The sequence below is a fragment of the Protobothrops mucrosquamatus genome, unplaced genomic scaffold, assembly GCF_001527695.2.
Source record: "Protobothrops mucrosquamatus isolate PMUCROS unplaced genomic scaffold, P.Mucros_1.0 scaffold1756, whole genome shotgun sequence".
NCBI classification, from domain to species: domain Eukaryota; kingdom Metazoa; phylum Chordata; class Lepidosauria; order Squamata; family Viperidae; genus Protobothrops; species Protobothrops mucrosquamatus.
Genome location: NW_015387896.1, coordinates 122021 through 138956, shown reverse-complemented (window position 1 = coordinate 138956; position 16936 = coordinate 122021). Strand labels below are relative to the sequence as shown.

General features: G+C 45.1%; 1 protein-coding gene across 1 annotated transcript; it reads right to left on the bottom strand.

Annotated features, from left to right (window-relative positions):
• Nucleotides 1-1779: 1779 nt before the first annotated feature.
• On the bottom strand, nucleotides 1780-14988 carry LOC107293869 (coronin-1A-like). The gene is made up of 10 exons (XM_015823061.1): nucleotides 14752-14988; nucleotides 11875-11997; nucleotides 10847-10976; nucleotides 10567-10751; nucleotides 8657-8776; nucleotides 7170-7274; nucleotides 6892-7037; nucleotides 6529-6586; nucleotides 2468-2683; nucleotides 1780-1884 (listed from the first exon to the last, which is right to left on the bottom strand). Exons 1-10 carry the CDS (start codon nucleotides 14968-14970, stop codon nucleotides 1780-1782), a joined length of 1407 nt encoding a protein of 468 aa, XP_015678547.1. The 5' UTR covers nucleotides 14971-14988.
• Between the last annotated feature and the right edge of the window lie 1948 nt (nucleotides 14989-16936).

Genomic DNA, 16936 nt, shown 5'->3' with positions numbered 1-16936 from the left:
CCGTGTTACTAACTTAGCAGCTGCATTGATTCACTTAACAACTATGGCAAGAAACGTTATAAAATGAGGCAAAATTCACTTAACATCTACCTTGCTTATCAACAGAAATTCGGGGCTCCGTTGTGGTCATAAGTAGAGGACTGGTATAAGTGGGGCCAGAATTTCTCTTGCTAAGCAAGGTGGTGTTTGTTTAAGTGAGTTGCAGCCAATTTTATGACCTTTTTGCCATTGTTAAGCGAATCATTGTAATTGTTAAATGAATCATACAGTTGTTAAATGAACCCAACTTCCCCCGTTGACTTTGCTTGTCAAAAGCTGGCTGGGAAGGTGAAAAACGGTGATCACGTAACCCTGGGATAATGCCACCATTGTAAATACACACTGGTTACCAAGCACCCGGATTTTGAGATGGTGGGGATGCTGTAACAGTTGTAAGTGCAAGGTCTGGTCCTTAAGTCACTTTTTTCAGTGCTGTTGTAACTTTAAACGGTCACTAAATGAATGGTTTATTTAGCAAGGATTACCTGTAGAAGTAAGCTATTGCCACGTAGTGGCTGATGGTTTTAGGCTTGTGTGGTTACTTAATGCCATTTGATTGTGTTTTGGACAGCAGGGGCGAAAAATTGGTCCCAAAAATAACCACTATTTAAAACTTGAATAAAAAAGGTCTGCTATGTAACTTTCAAGAATTTGAATGAATGAAAGGGTTTGAATGAAATACGTAGATGCAAAACTGTTCCAAAGAAACAAGCATATTTTATTTCCCCTCCTCTCTCTCACAAAGGTGGGAATCTGCCTTCCACTGGGTTTGCTCCCTGCAATTCTCAGGTTGAGTTACTGACCAAATAACTAAAATGCATACCAGTCAATCCAAATGCTTAATTGATGATCAGTTAAATATTGTAGCCCAGTGGTGGCGAACCTATGGCACGGGTGCCAGAGGCGGCACTCAGAGCCCTCTCTGTGGGCATGCGTGCCATCGCCCCAGTCCTAGACCTTCAGCTGGGTTTTATAAAACCTTTTCATTTTAGACCTCCACCGCCGTGTGCAAAAAAAAAAAAGGTTCAATCAGTCAATTTCAACTTCTCGCAGGAAAAAAAAAAGATCTTGCAAAGTTGAAATTGATTGATTGAACTTTTTAGTCCCACCCAGTCTGCCGTTACCACCGCAGCCATGCCCACCCAATTGGCCACGCCCACCCAATTGGCCACACCCAGCCAATGGGCCACACCCACCCGGCACTCGACGATGCATAAGTGGGTTTTGGGTTGCAGTTTGGGCACTCGGTCTCTAAAAGGTTTGCCATCACTGTTGTAGCCCTTTTAAAACAAAAGAAAACCCCCCCCACCATGCCCTCAAAAGCAAAATCTAAGAAACGGGATATGCAGCATTTAAAAAAAAAAAGTCCAAAGGAAGACAATTTGTTTTCTAAGGGAAAAAGCAGAGCAGGAACCAGAAAGCAGAGACGAGAACTGGAGACCTGGGAGAAACGAGCCTGCAGAGTTGTAAATAGATGGGCTATCATCCTGAATGCCTTCATCGAGGCTAAGCAAAGAAGTATATTTCGTATCTTTTCAAGGTGGAATCTGTTAACTCAGAAAAAGGGCTCTGTCTGGAATAGATAAACTGAGTTTCTGCCCTGAGTTTAGGGTGGATGAATCTTAATAATGCCCTGAGGATCCACCCATTAAAAAAAATCAAAGGGGCTTTAAAAGGCCAGTGAAACAAAGTCCATTGTGACTCATGAAGAACTGGACTGGCTAGGAAAAGAGAGACAAGCTATTTCTTCACAATCCTCTCCAGCTCTGAGATGCGTCGCTCCTGTTCCGACACAGTAGCTTGCAGTCGTTTCAGGTCCTCTGAGAGGTGATCTAAAGCTGGACCCTAAAGGACACATTACTTAGTTAACATTATTGTGTTTACTGACAGAATTGAAGAGCAGATTTTATTCAGAAAAAAGTTTGTGCTATCGCTCCTTTAAAGTAACTTACAATTTTGCCTCAAAGCATTTACTTGTCATTGCTCTAAGATTTTCCCACCAACCCTATGCTAAATCTTCCTTCTGGCGTAAAGTCCCCTTTAAAAAAATGATTGCAGGGGGCATGACTAGAACATCATGATGTCCCTACCATTAGTGGAGAGTAGGGATCTTTTCAAAATCCTTAAAATTAAGCCAAATTCTCCCATTTATAAGACTTTAAGGGACAAAGGTTAAAAAGCTGGGCTTCATCTCTTCCAGTAATGTCAAGTCATCAGGTATACCTCCCCAAAGCCTTGAAGGACCACAAAAGGCAGATACTTCTCACAGGGTTAAAGACAAGCCCTCCCCACCATCCACAAAGACGCATATAGAACGTTGGGTGATCCTCCAAGAGAAGTTGAGGACCATGAAGGTCAATGGATTGTTTAGGCCAGTCCTAAACCAAACAGTCCAGAAGACCTAATCTAGACCTTTGGGTTTTCTTACCCCTTGCTGTGTCCCTTCGTGTGGAAGCTGACTTCTCTTGGGCCCCTGCAGGAGAGTCTGGTTGACTTTGAACTCTCGGCTCTTCTGGGAAGTGTAGCCATCCTTGAGGGAAATGAGGATGGGGCTTGCGTCCTTGCCTGCTAGCCACTGCTCTGAGGTCAAGGCGGGATCTGGACCAGCTGTGTCAGGATACAGGTCCTCTTGGAACAGGTCTGACTGCAGAAACCATACAAAAACACAGGCTCGGTATTACAACGAGGAAGAGCCTCTTCCATCCAGACTTAAAAACAGAAATTCAGCCTCTCACTACACACCTCAAATCTTAATATTCTATTCAGACAAGATTTTTGTCCAGGTAGTCCTCGACTTAACGACCACAATGGAGCCCAAAATTTCCATTGCTAAGCAAAAGAGTGAAGTGAGATTTTGCCCATTTTACAACCTTTCTTGTCACAGGTGTTAAGTGAATCCCTGCAGTTGTTAAGTTAATAACATGGTTGTTAAGTGAATCTGGCCTCCCCCATTGATTTTTCTTGCCAGAAGGTCGCAAAAGGTGAACACATGATCCTGGGACACTGTAACTGTCGTAAATAGGAATCAGTTGCCAAGCTTCTGAATTTTAATCACATGACCGGGGGGGGGGGAATGCTGCAACCATCGTAAGTGTGAAAAATGGTCATAGGTCACTTTTTTCAGTGCTGTTGCAACTTTGAAAAGTTGCTAAACAAACTTGGAAGTCGAGGACCACCTGCATAGCCTCCAGGAGCCAAATCCAACCTGACAGCTAATTAAACATTTGCCCAAAAGATTGAAGATACAGAAGGGAAAGCTTCTTGTTCGGTGGGCAAATGGCTACAGCTGTCTCAAGAAATTGGGAAGATGGCTTTGCAACTTTTATTCAGGGATAAAAGTTACATGTGTTAAAGTTAAACCAAGACTGATAATTTTGGAATAGATGAGCTCTCTCAGTGAATCAGTGCATTTACCATGTTTCTGTAAGGACTACAGATCTGAGAGAACCACAAGCTATTTAAAATGATTTATGTCACTGGGAATTTTCTTCTATGGCCTTTACGACTGGATCAAAAACGGGAAAAGCACATTAGATCAAACCAAAAGATCCAGTGGTACATTAGATGCTAGGAGAGGCTCCCAAGCACTATATTGTCCGAGAAACAAGAGCCCCCGTTTACCAACTATCACTAATTAACAGGCTGCCTAGAAGGTTATAGGACTTAAAAATTCAACATTTCTGGAGGATATCAGCTTGGGAAAAATTGATGTAATGGTGTAACCCATCTTAAAACTACAAAATTCCTAAATCAAGAATACATAGGCTTCCTAAATCAAGGCTCCCTTTTACCACAATGATTGGATTCACACAAAGCCATATCCAGCGATGGGGAGCTTCCACTCCCCCACCCCCCTTTTTGGTTTTGGTGGGCCGGGGTGGGGCTGGGGGAGAAGAGGGGGAGGAAGAGGAATGACCCCCTTTTGGTGGAGAGCCTCCTCAAGGTGCAGCTTGCTCAGGAGGAGGAGGAGGAACTGCCCTGTGTGAGGACAGCTCTTTCGGACCTGGGGTCCAAGCTAAACGAGGAGCCCTCTCCCCGCTTTTCCTTCAAAGCCCGAGAGAAAGATAAAGCGGCCTTCCATCCCCTGAACCTCCCCGCAAGGGTCTGGAGGAGGAACCTTGCGTGTCCATCTGAGAAGCTTCTCTAATTCAAAATAAAGAGTGCCCGTGGCAGCAGTTCTTCCTTTCAGGGAAACGGTGTCAGTGGTGTAGAGTGTAGACCTCATTCTTACAGGACGGCCTATGCAAGTGCTCCAGTGCCCTAGCAGTGCCTCCCCAGGCAAACACATATACAATATGTTCTATGTTTGCTGGGTTTAGGTTTAGCACATTGTATGAACTAGCAATTCTGTTTCGTAAACTGATTTATTCTATAAATGATAGTTTCACATTTAAGTGTGCACCCGGCCATTCTCATTTGCTCAACCAACCCTCATTAACAAAGCCATGACTTGACATGACATGTGAACCCATTATTTTGCACTCTTCCAAGTAAATCAGAGGATTCTGACTCCCAGTTGACAGCCTTGCTGCTTCTCATTATGTTTCCTGGCTTGTGTTTGCTGGAACTGCCGAAAGGACTGTGTTGTAGACTGGAGATAGATGATGTCATATCCCTTCCACTCTTCAGAGAGGGCTGTTCAGTTTTGACATAGATGGCCTCTTTGACCCCTCTTTCAAACCAGGGGTCCTCTCTTTTGAAGACAGCAAAGTCCACATATTGGACAGAGAGGACCGCAATTCCAAGGAGGCTCCACACCCATTTGCACCACTCAGGTGACCTTGAGGACATAGATCAGGGGTAGGCACTCAAAGAGCCACTTGGACCCGTTTCCCACCGAAAACAAAACACTGGGAGCCGCAAAACCCTTTGGATATCTAAAATGAAGATAACACTGCATATATCCTTTTTTACCTTTATGATAGGTAAAAAAAGGATATATGCAATGTTATCTTCATTTTAGATGTCAAAAGGGTCTCTCTCTCTCTCTGTCTCTCTCTCCCTCCCCCCTCTCTCTCCCTCTCTCTTTCTCCCTCTCTCTCTCTTTCCTCTCCCCCTCTCTTTCCCTCTTTCCTCTCCCTCTCTCTCTTTCTCTCTTTCCTCTCCCTCTATCTCTTTCCTCTCCCTCTCTCTCTGTTTCCTCTTCCTCTCTCTCTCTTTCCTCTCCCCCTTTCTTTCTCTTTCTTTCTCTCTCTCCCTCTCCTCTCCCTCTCTCTTTCCTCTCTCTCTTTCCTCTCCCCCTCTCTTTCTCTTTCTCTCTCTCTCCCTCTGTCCTCCCTCTCTCTTTCCTCTCCCTCTCTCTCTTTCCTCTCCCCCCTCTTCTCTTTCTCTTTCTTTCTCTCCCTCTCTCTCCTCTCTCTCTCTCTCTCTCTTTCTCTGTCTCTCTCTCCCTCGCTCTTTCCTCTCTCTCCCTCCCTCTCTCCCTCTCTCTCTCTCTCTTTCTTTCCTCTCCCTCTCTCTTTCCCTCTCTCTCTTTCTCTCTTTCCTCTCCCTCTCTCTCTCTTTCCTCTCTCTCTCTCTTTCTATCTCTTTCCTCTCCCTCTCTCTCTCTCTTTCCTCTCCCCCCTCTCTCTTTCTCTCTCTCTTTCTTTCTCTCTCCGATCTGCTCACCTGGCAAGCTGGCTTCAAGCTGTTCTCCAACAAGCTGACACACATTCTTATTGGGCTAGCTTAGGGGTAGGCAACCTCGGCTCTTTTATGACTCATGGACTTCAACTCCCAGAATTCCTGAGTCAGCATAGCTGTGCTAGCTAGCTCTCTCCTGCCCTTCCTGCTTCCTGCTTCCTGCAGAGATGCAGCAAAGGGAGGAGCCCCGCCCAATAAGCTTGTCAGCTCGTCGGAACAGGGTGAGGCTACTCTCTTTTTTACACACACACACACACACACACAGAGAGAGAGAGAGAGAGAGAGAGAGAGAGAGAGAGAGAGAGAGAGAGAGAGAGAGAGAGAGAGAGAAGCGCAAGTGCCTCTCTCTGTCTCTGTCTCTCTCTGCAAATGGCAGAGGAGGCTGGGAGCCACAGGGGAAGGCTCAAAGAGCCGCATGCGGCTCCAGAGCCGCAGGTTGCCGACCTGTGACATAGATAAACCTCCAAGTGGCCTCAACGACTCTCTAAAAGAATGCAAATGACCAACTATCTGCAAGGAATATAAATCCTTCCATTCCCCACCATCCAGTCAAGCTGAAGAAACTTCTTGGATGAGAAGCAAAACATCTTCAAGGAAGTCCAGTTGCCTCCTGAAAAAGCACCTTTGGGACATCCCTGCCTGCCTGCAATCCCCCAGAAATTATCCACAAGAAACACAACCTTGACAACTCTGATGCAGATGACGCCTACCTAAATGGATGAATGGTGCCTACACAGCTTCCTAGAGAGATGGTCCCTTAGGCTCAAAGAAACTCTAGTCTCAGCCCTTCCCTGCTACGAACTGGTTTCAGTTGTTCTGCCAATGCTTTTTCCTACCAATCTTAAACGGTTGTTCCACGCTTACCTTCCGGGGCACCGTCATAGCAATGGGCTCACATTTCCTCTCATGTAGTTTGTAAAATCTAGAAGGAATAAAAACTGATTCAAGGAAGGAGAAAGAAAATCTTTGGAAGGATCTCCTTAAAACAAAAAAGTCCCAGGCATTATTTTTGCTTGGCCAAAGGAATCTGAGTGGTGGATTGCAACAGAATACAAGAAAGTTGTCAGGTTTCTGTTCAGGGATGAAGCTTGCAGAGGTTTTGTACCACTGCTATTTGTCATCCTCACTTGATACCAGTGTTGGGGGGAGGGGAAATAGGGTGGGAGACCAGTTACATCACTGTGAACCTCTTGGAGGAAGCAGGTGAGAAAAACACACATTCTCTACCTGGCAATCTCGCACTTGCTGACATCCAGCCCTCGTTTGGGCATCCATCCGCCTCCTCGCTGCGACTCCTTGGAAGTAAACATGGATAAATAGTGCACGTAGGGAGCTTCGCCGGTCAGCTCGAAGTACCGGATGCTGCTGTCACCCTGCAGTGGATGTTGAGGTTTTCAAATTTCTCCTTATCAAAGGACTTCTCACTTGAACCCCCCACTTAGCTCATCCAAAGGGCTGCTTCTAGATTTGGCATTGCCAGTCTCTTCCCTCCACCCAGGACTCACCTTGCCAGTCAGATAAACCACATTGGTATCTGGGTCATAGTAAGGCAAGAGTACACCACTGCTTGTGTCCAGCTCCTGAAGAGTCAATGGTTCCTCAGGATTTCTCTATAGAGGAAGGAAGGAAGGAAGGAAGGAAGGAAGGAAGGAAGGAAGGAAGGAAGGAAGGAAGGAAGGAAGGAAGGAAGGAAGGAAGGAAGGAAAGAAAAGGAAGGAAGGAAGGAAGGAAAGAAAAGGAAGGAAGGAAAAGAAAGAAAGAAAGAAAGAAAGAGAAAGAAAGGAAGGAAGGAAGGAAGGAAGGAAGGAAAGAAGGAAGGAAGGAAGGAAGGAAGGAAGGGGAGGAAAGGAAAGAGAGGAGGAAGGAAAGGAAGGAAGAAGGAAGGAAGGAAAAGAAAGAAAAGAAAGAAAGAGAAAGGAAGGAAGGAAAGAAAAGAGAGAGAGGAGGAAGGAAGGAAGGGTTTCAGAAAGACATTTGTAGTGTTAGTCTGGGATAAAACTTAAAAACTAAGAGTAAATTCCTAGCCAGAGTTACACTGAGTTAATTAAGACAAAATCCCTTCGAAATGTTTGCTTGCTTGCTTCCTACATCCCGGCTATGTTGCCTCTTCTCATCCAAACTGCACTCCTTCCCCAGTTCCTTCCCAGTTCCTCACAGACGCTTCCAGTTTAGCCATAGTTCTACTTGCAGAAAAAGCATACACTTCTTACAAAACATACTTGTGGGTTTCTGTGATCTAAGAACAATGCAAAGAGCCGGTGTGATGTAGTGGTTTTAAAGCGTCAAGCTAGAAAGTGAGAGACCATGAGTTCTAGTCTTGGGCATTAAGCCAGTGGGTTGACCTTGGGCCAGTCATTCACTCTCAGCCCTAGGAAAGAGGTAAGGGCAAGCTACTTTGAAAAAATCTTGCCACGGAAACCGAGGGGCTTGTCTAGGCAATCACCAGGAATCAACACTGACTTGAAGGTAGACCCCCCCCCCCAAAAAAAGAACAATTATCCAGATTTCTGAGCAAGAAACTCTTGCTCTCTGGTCAGAATTTCAGCCTGTCCCTCCATCAATAACAGGGCATCATAACTGATCTGCTTTACAGGGTTGTTGTTAAAGACTTTGATAGTAAATGAAGTGTGTTAAGCATTCAAAATCCTATACAAAATACAGAAGGCCCCTGCAACACCAGAGTGAATTTCCTCTTGCAATGTCCTTGTGTCTACTTTGTATACTTTAAGAAATTGTTTGTTGTAAAAAAAATTACAATATACATAAGGGAGAGGATTTTGATGTTGAAACTTGCTTTCCAGCAACCTCCTTCTTCAACGCAAGACTTTGGCAATATCCATGCCCTCATTTTTCTACACTGCCCTTATTTGAACGGTAGGGGCTGCCCACTTTTCAAATCTCTTGAACACTTGGGCGGCCTCTGCCGCTCAAATCTTTGGAAGATGTTGCCCAAACACCACCCATAAAGGTGTCCTCCACTCTCTCTGCTCACCAGGTCCCACAGGGCCACCTGTCGCTCGCTCATGCGGCTGAAACCTGTCGTAAAAAGCTTCCCATCCTTCACAGTCATGGCCCGAACAGGACGAGACCCCTCGTGGGCCCATGGCAATTCCTGAGGGTGAGACAGTGAGACAAAGGAGACTTTCTTGAGCAGAGGGAAAGTGAATCACATCTGAATTACCAAATCTCACCCACTTCTTGACAGTGAGAAGTCATCCCATCTTCCAGCCTTCTATCCCAGCACAAAATATCTCATTTGCCCAAATTAATATTGAGGGGGGAGGGGAATACTGTCTGAGCAAAAGGAAACATTTCTCTATGATAAATCAATCTGGAAGACGTGAGGATGGCCACTAGTGGCCTTTAAAAGCAGGCATTAAAGTAACAAGAAATACAGGTAATCCTCAACTTACAACCAGTGATGGGATTCAAATATGCGAACAACCGGTTCTCTGTGTGGATGCTGCTTCTGGAAGTCCGTTTTAGGCCTGGGCAACAAAAAATTAGCTACCGGTTCTGCCAAAGTGGTGCGAACTGGCTGAATCCCACCACTGCTTACAACCATTCTTTTAGTGACCGTTCAATGTTACAACGGCACTGAAAACAAGTGACTTATGACTGTTTTTCACATTTACAACTGTTGTGGCATTCCCATGGTCACATGATCAAAATTCAGATACTTGGCAACTAGTTCACATTTATGACAGTTGCAGTGTCCTGGGGGGTCACGTGATAGTCTTTTTTTGACCTTCTGATAAGCAAAGTCAATGGAGAAGCCAGGTTCACTTAACAACTGTAGTGATTCACGTGTGGCAAGGAAATGGAGCAAAACTCACTTAACAACTGTCTTGCTTAGCAACAGAAATGTTGGGCTCAGTTGTGGTCATAAGTCGAGGACTGCCTGTATTTTCATTAGGGATAATTTACCAAGGCCTGTAGGAAAATACAACAACCTATTGTGGTACACGTTGCTCTCAACTTAACAACTTAATGACAGTTTGAAATTGCACTGCACTCCATCCTATGCAATCATGTGATTGCAATTTAAGACTTTGCAACCAGCTTGTATTTACAATGGTTTCAGTGTCTTGCCGTCATACGATTGCAATTTGCAGTCTTCCCAGTCAGCTTTTGGAAAGCAAAGTCAACTGGGGAATCAGGATTCACTTAAAGACCATGTGATTTGCTTAACGACCACATGGCTGGCATAACAATCATGATAAAAATGGTAGAAAAAAATGGATCCAGTCATATGATGACTTGCCTAATGGCAGCACTGCTTAACAAATGCAATTTGCAAATGTCGTTAAGTCAGGGTCTATCTGTACAGACTGCTTCTATTAAGGCTTTCACATAAACCATTCCAAAGTCAATCTCTCTTCAGATTTTGCATCAGTCAATTAGCATTCTGTGATGACTCAGCCTATTCTATCCTCCCTAGCTTGTTATGGGGCTACCTCTCTCTTTTTCTCTACAGATGTTCTGAGATTTTCTCATGAATTCTTTGGTTAAATGAGGACCAAACGACTGAGAACACGCTGGGGATAAATGCTAACAAGGAAGTCTCCAGATTCAAGCAGAAGCATGTTTTGAATTTGCAGGTACAGAAATCAAGGAATAAGTGATGGCAACATTTCTGCAAACTTGTGACTATATACTTTGAAACATAAATCACTGAATTAGTTCATGGCTGGCTGGAAACCTGGCTCTCCCCATTGCTGGTCTTCAATACCTATTAGCCAACACAGCCGAAAGTAAGAAGAACAGCAGGCACTCCATTTTGGGGACCAGACCAATCTGCTAACTCAGGCAATTATTGATCTAATTTGCATCCTGATCAAAAATCAGCCCCTTCTGGACCTGCCAGTTTTAGACTTTTCAAAGTGTGAAAGTTTTTCCTACATTTGCAGTGGTGCCCCCTGCCCGAGGGTCGAAAAGCCGCACGTGCTTATCCCGGCAGGCTGTGCAGAGCAAAGAGCCGTCCTGGTTCCAAGCTGCGCTATAGATGACATCCGGATGCAACTCGTCCAAGGAAATGGCCGCTTGACCAACACTCACATCCCAGACTTTTACGACATTGTCGCAGCCTGTAGCAGATGGGAAGAAGACAAGACTCATGAATAGGAAGGTAGCAGGTGGCAGTTGTCGCCCTGGGCCCATCTTTGGGCCTGATTTTCCTTACCTGCACTCAGCAGGAGGTTCTGTGCTGTTGGGTGCCAGGTCACAATCCCCACCCTTTTAGAGTGGCCTTCAAGAGTCACCAGGGGCTCATTCAAAGATCTTGTAAGACCCCCTTCAGGCGCTGACCAGACCTAAAAACATGCAAGACAAGAAGTAAAGAAGATTGTCAGAGAACTGGAAAGTAAAGGCGCCCCCTACTTTGCCAGAAAGATTTTCTCATCTCATGTCTGTCTGCCTGCCTGGGTGGTCAAGTCCTAAAAGTGACCTAGACGAGAGTGGGGCTACCTTTAATATTTTGGAGATGATCTAGTTCAGTGCCTTGAAATGTTGCAGAGAACAGATTGCATGCAAGTCACTCTGGAGCACAGGAGGCAAACTGTGAGGCATATTGCTTGGAGATGGTAAAAGATCCTTAGATAACCTTGCTTGTCTACCATCCAAATTCCCCATTTGGGTAAAGTTTCCCTTCATTTGACACTTCTTTAAGTGTCCTTGTCTACGGGACATTCGTTTTCCCCACAATTCCCTGCTCTTTTCCCTCTCGGACTCCTCTTTATCTCCCAGAATGGGATGTTCAGCTTGTCACTTCTCTTTTCTTCCCTTTTTCTGCTCACTCCTGATTTTTCTGAGGGCAAACAATTCCAGCAAGAATTATTATCTACCAGTTGTAAGCCTCAGAGGGGGTGGGTTTATTATGGGGAGCTACTACTGAAAAAAATTAAGACGGCAGGTTGGATGAGGGCTAACAAACTCAATGTTCCCCAATGCATTGGAGCACAACTCTAATAAGCCCAAGTCAAAAAGGTGGTGGCCCAGGATGACAAGAATTTAGTCCCAATCCCTAGTAGCCTACTTTTAAAAAATCTGTGCACAAAAAAATGTTCTTGTAAGCAACAAGGCAAGGTTGTGACCAGTGATGTCCTCAAGAACTTCAAGTGCCACTGGTTTTGTGGTGTCCAGGCAAACTGCTCAATGGTGCCCTGAAGCCAGTCCCTTCCCTCTCCTTCTCCCTTTTATTTAACCACTTACCATAACACTGCAGTCCTCAGATGAGCTGGCAATAACATGGTCATTGTGGGGGCACCACTCTACGTCTAACACAGGAGCTGTGTGCCCTGAGACCACAGGGTGGGCCTTATCCAGGCGACCAGTCTGCAAAAATAGGAGGAGAGGGAGAGAATGAAAGTTGTTCTGATGCATCAGAGATTTATTTCAAGTGGCAACTCTTACTTTCCAGTGTTTGTGCTCCATTTTTCTGTATTCCATGAAATGGACATTCTGCTTCAAGAACATGGCCCATGGGAAGCCATATGATGAGAACCAGCAGACCCAATTATTCCTGGGCTCATTATATCAGCATAGGTGATCAGGGAGAGCAAGCAATAAGCCGACCACATTCATTTCCCCTAACCTTCTTGTGACAAACATCCAGAACTGAAAGAATGCCTTCAAAGGCCTATCGCAAGTACAAGTTGACCAGCGTCATCCTGTCCCAATCTCTTTAATCTCCATTGCCTTTATCAACAGATGAGAGATAAAAAGGGTAGCTTCACACCACGCACACCAAACTCTGGTTTATAAAATAAAACACAGAGAAGCATTAATCAAATCAATCACTCTGAAGGAGATCTGACTTCAGAATTAGAGGGTGCTAAGGTCAGCAAGGGTACGTGGTGGTCTAGTGGTTAAGACTCTGGACTTTTCGACTGGAAGGTTGGCAGTTTGAGACCCAAGCACCACATGACAGGGTGAGCTCCCGTTACTTGCCCCCGCTCTTGCCAACCTAGCAGTTCGAAAGCATGCAAATGCAAGTAGATAAATAGGTACCACCGGTGGGAAGGTAACAGCATTCCATGCGCCTCGACATATAATGCCAGCCACATGACCATGGAAGCATCTTTGGAGAATGCTGACTCCCTCGGCTAGGAAACAGAGATGAGCACCATCCTCCAAGAATCACCACTGGAGGGAAATCTTTACCTTAGCTTTACCTAAGGTCAGCACTGAGTTATCCCACTTGCATTTGGAGAGGGTGGGTGAATGGGAGAGAAACAAAGGGGCCCAGGGGCTAGAGGAAGACCCTTAGCAGGTAGGGAACAAGGTAGAGGCCTAACCATGTTGCTGCCCAACAACTTCTTAACAGGAAGAGAAATTCTCATAAAATGTTAAAAGTTTAAAACAGAACAAATCATGCAGCAAACTAATTGCCAGACCAAACCTTTAGCATCCATAGCTACTAGGCATCTGGATTTTTGCACCCTCCTCCTTTACTTCCAGTTATAACTGCCAAGATCCTTCCATCTCTTTCTTAATTTCTGTCCTGCCCACCCACTTTCCTTCTTTAATTAGCTCTTTCGCAGGCACGTCTTTATAGATCCTTCTTTCCACGATGCCATCTAGCCCACCCCCTTCCCAGAATCCCACATCTTTCTGCATTCAGGAAAAATAACAATAGGGTTGCCAATTTTTTTTACCAAGGCACCGCTTCTGTGCCTTTAACCGTAGCTGGATCTACAGACATTACTGCTGACTCTATTTTTATCTATTTAGTTTATATGACACTTAACATGCTGAATCATTTTCATAACAAATCACAACTTTTCACTTGTGAAAATGCTGTTAACATCAATCTCTGTTAAGAGAGTGGGAAGCAGGCAGGCCTCACTGCTGGGAGGGGGAGTTGTGTGTGTTTTTTTTAAAAAGTTTGCTTTTACTCTTTTTTAAAATGGTTGGTAAAGCCCTTAAGCACCTGGAGCAACAAGACCTGAGGATCTTGCAACCAATTGCTATCCTTTCAGCAATTCCCACAATTTGAATTTTAAGATTTCCATTCCCCCATTCCCTCTCTTTCTGTGATCTTCCCATCCATTGCCTCCAAGAAGCAAGAGTTGATCGGGCTGGAATTCACAACATGGAATCCAGGAAAAAACATTAGGCCAGTGGGTTGAATCTACTGCTACTTATCCAAATGGGAAAAGAATGAAGATCTTATGGCCACCAGCCTGGTTTACATGCTGTCTGTCTTCTACATGCTCCTCCTCTCCTTTCCCACACTGTTTATTGCTTGCCATCTCTGAAACCTCTCCATGTCATGCTGAAGTCATGAGATACATCCTAGGGGCAAGCATAAGATCCTTGCCAAGGAAGACTGGAAAAGCAATCCACTGTCTTGATCTACATCTAAACTTTGATTTTGAAAGGGGAAAAATGTAATGGCTAGAGTAATTCATAACAACGGTAGTCATCAAATTTGGAGGAAGTTTCACGTAGCTATTGTGGCCTCCCAAGGAGATGCTTAAAGTATACAGACTGTGAGAAAGAGAAGTTACACAGGAGAGGAAGCCAATCCCTGCTACCAAATATAAAGCTCAGCTAGTCAGAGAGCATGGGAGCTCTTGAGGAACCAACTTGCAAGCTTCCATTTTTGAATGGATTAGACCACAGGGGTGAGAATCAGGACTGCTGAGTTTTGGGTTCAACTATTGAAGAAATGGAGTTTAGTGTGAAACTAGAATTGTCACGAGAAAGCACAGAGGAGAACTTTAATTATTGCCAACCGATGTCGGTTCTTTTTCCTCCTGCTGCCCCCAAAGCCACTTCCTCTTCTTCATTTTTTCTTTTTTTCATTTTATTTCCGTAACAGGTCCTAACCATTTAAGGTAAAAAGAAATCAGCAGTTCCACCAATCCCTGGCCCCTTCTTGCACGCTGTGCAAGTCCCCAGAAAACCACAAAAAAAGCAGAGGACGGGTAAGAAGCCAGAAGTTACATTTGCAGTTTTCTATAGGATTCCTTGGCAAGAGACTGCATTGAGCACTGCTGGGAAGAAGACCTGGGATAAACCAAAAAAGCTTTGAAAGAGGTCTCAAAGCGAGGGGGGGGGTGTTATGAAGGTGGGGGAGGGCACCTTAGACAATGGCAGGACCAGGAAGGCTCCTCCACCACTAGCCTCCACGACGATGGCTAAGAATTGGGGGTTGACAGAGCAAAAGTTCCCATCCCATGTCATTTGAGAAACACGGATGTCATCATAGCATTGGTCAGCCTTCACCGGTTGTCCATAGACATGACGGAACTTACTGGACCTCACAACTTTGCGGCTCATGGTTCCTGCAAAACAGCACATCGTTAACCCCACACAGTCATCACTGGGAGCATGCAATTACCACCAGCAGCACCATTTCCTTCTTGAAACCTTGAGCCCAGGTGAGTCGGTGATGGCCCTGAGCCCCATTTCACCACCTGCCCACCACGCTACGGCCTCTGCATCTCAGCCCAGCACCAACCCCACACAAAAGATCCATCTGGGATCAAGAAGATCTGATTAAAGTTGCAGCTTCTAAGGTCATGCAGCTGCAGAAGATCATCATGCAAACCACACCTCCTGTCTGAGTAGACCCTCCAAGGCCCAAACCTCACCCAACAGAATAGGAGAGCTCTTCAGAATACAGTAAATCTGAGGAACTACTGCATTCAAGTCCTATGCAGGACAACTACCCCAAAGGTCCCACAAGAGGAGTATGGTATGCAGCCCAGTTGTTAATTCACAAATTAGCTCCACCAGATCTCAGAATTATAAATAAATAACACGGATGAAACCCTTAAATCCACACATTTCCTTCAATGGAGCTCAGGATATTGCATATGGGATAATTTATATTATTCTCACAACCATCCCAAGAAGCAAACCAGCTTGAGGAATAAACATTTCCAAAAGACTAGTTAGTTGGCTTCACCATTGGGGAAAATGACTGCAGATCTCTCTGGCCAAACCCCAGGCTTTATTTCACCACTCTCTGTGGTCTTCCACGTGCTGGACTATAACCCGCCCATCATTTCCAGCAAGGACAGCTGGTCATCAGGAGGGAGAAAGCTCCTGTCTTGAGTATGACATCTAAATGAAATGATGAAACGGCATCCACTTCCAAGGCTGCTGGCTGATGAGGGTGGGAAAGAAAATGCCTTCCCAATTCTAAATGAGTCAAAGTGCCAATTAAATCACAGAGGAAGGGCTTCTGCTGTCTGAACTCTAATGCAGAAGTGTGCTCCCCTGTGACCTACCTCACAGGGCTCTGCGCTTTGCCCATCGAAGTTCTAAAGCCAAGACAAAATCAACAGCGCAAGAGTCTCCTTGCAACCCATAGCTCTGTCAGCAAGAGCTCCATCCACACTCCAATCCATTTGGTTACACACACACACACACACACACACGTATCCTGAGCACTCACCTGCACCTTCCGTAGCTGATGTACCACACAATGCATTAGGACTAGAGCGCTCAGGCTTTTTAAAAGCCATCGCCCAGGAACAGCGCTGGGAGGGCTATCTCTTAAAGGGCCAGCACACAGAAAGCTCACCATCTCTGCTTGTCATACTTTTTCTCACTTTCTCTCTTTCTTCCCTCCCCCCCTCCTTTCTTTAGCATCCTTCAACCTGATGATGGCACAGAATTGCTGTTTTATTTGCACAAAATCCTGTACAGGCATGAGAGATCCCAAATGAGAGGGGAAATGACTGCTTGTTAAAAGAATTGTGTGCAGCTTTCCATTTGGACAGTTCCAGACTGGAGCGGCCTTTTCTTTCCTGCTTGAAGAAGAGCCTTGCAGAGCCCAGAGACTTTCTAACTAGCTACAGAAAAATCTTATGGTGTTCTATTTTACCTCTGTAACTACAGTAGTGTGAGGCACCGCTTCAAATATTTGCCTTTCTTCCTCCCTAAGCAGGGCCACATCACTTTCAGAAAACAGTACCAGCTACAAAACTGAGCTCCCCCAAAAGCATTAAACAGCACCTATTTTTAGCCCTCTTATGTGTTGCTGTCTCGTTCAGGTGAACAGGATTGCCCCACAATGTCACCCAGTTTGGAGGCCTCACAAAAGGCTAATATTTATGGGCACACTGAGGTATACCCATCACTGTTTGCACCACTGGATTGTGGACCAGTTTAAAACTTCAAGGGCAGCCCCATACAGAACGTGTTGTAGTGATCAAGCCACAAGAGGACTTGGGTATGAGTGTCTGTTTATAGAGGAAACCCGCCATCTTAAAAAGAGGCTATGCTAATTACAGTAATAAGGTGAGAGATTGTGGTA

Coding starts and splice junctions, on each gene's coding strand:
- LOC107293869 (XM_015823061.1), bottom strand. CDS start 14,970: ATGTGCTGTTTTGCAGGAACCATGAGCCGCAAAGTTGTGAGGTCCAGT. Junction 10,977..11,874: donor CTGAGGACTGCAGTGTTATG/GTAAGTGGTTAA, acceptor GCATGTTTTTAG/GTCTGGTCAGCGCCTGAAGG. Junction 2,684..6,528: donor CTATGACGGTGCCCCGGAAG/GTAAGCGTGGAA, acceptor TGGTTTCTGCAG/TCAGACCTGTTCCAAGAGGA.